The sequence below is a fragment of the Corapipo altera genome, unplaced genomic scaffold, assembly GCF_003945725.1.
Source record: "Corapipo altera isolate COAL_440 unplaced genomic scaffold, ASM394572v1 48833, whole genome shotgun sequence".
NCBI lineage: Eukaryota > Metazoa > Chordata > Aves > Passeriformes > Pipridae > Corapipo > Corapipo altera.
In genome coordinates, this window is record NW_020891758.1 from 561 (window position 1) to 1,322 (window position 762).

The 762-nt window shown below is 62.6% G+C and overlaps 1 protein-coding gene across 1 annotated transcript in view; it reads left to right on the top strand.

The window, feature by feature from the left end:
- Positions 1 to 741, top strand: part of LOC113942595 — a gene marked incomplete at its 3' end in the record, with an annotated part of 1,295 nt that extends 554 nt beyond the window's left edge. Inside the window, exons 2-3 of the mRNA XM_027633698.1 lie at positions 1 to 27; positions 286 to 741. Of these exons, the coding sequence (XP_027489499.1) occupies positions 1 to 27; positions 286 to 741 (483 nt within the window). The remainder of the gene's footprint in view (positions 28 to 285) is intronic.
- Positions 742 to 762: the final 21 nt, after the last annotated feature.

Sequence of the window (762 nt, forward strand, 5' to 3'; positions counted from 1 at the left end):
TGCAATGGGAGCCACACGTGCAACGGGACACGGACACGGGTGTGCAACGGCAGCTGAGCATGCAATGGGAGCCACACGTGCAACGGGACACGGACACGGGTGTGCAACGGCAGCTGAGCGTGCAATGGGAGCCACACGTGCAATGGGACATGGACACGGGTGTGCAACAGGACACGGGTGTGCAACAGGACACGGGTGTGCAACGGCAGCTGAGCGTGCAATGGGAGCCACACGTGCAATGGGACATGGACATGGGTGTGCAACAGGACACGGGTGTGCAACGGCAGCTGAGTGTGCACCCGGAGCTGAGTGTGCAAGGGGACACGGACACGAGCATCCGATGGGACCCGGGTGTGCAATGGGAGCCACACGTGCAGTGGGACACGGACACGGGTGTGCAACGGGACACGGGTGTGCAACGGAAGCTGAGTGTGCAATGGGATCCACGCGTGCAATGGGATCCACGCGTGCACCGGGACATGGGTGTGCAACGGGAGCTGAGCGTGCAATGGGATCCCCACGTGCAGTGGGACGTGGACACGAGTGTGCAACGGGAGCCGGGTGTGCAACGGGACATGGACACGGGTGTGCAACGGAAGCTGAGCGTGCAATGGGATCCACGCGTGCAGTGGGACATGGACACGAGTGTGCAACGGGACCTGGGTGTGCAACGGAAGCTGAGCGTGCAATGGGATCCCTGTGTGCAATGGGACAGGGACACGAGTGTGCAACGGGACCTGGGTGTGCAATGGGATCCCCGTG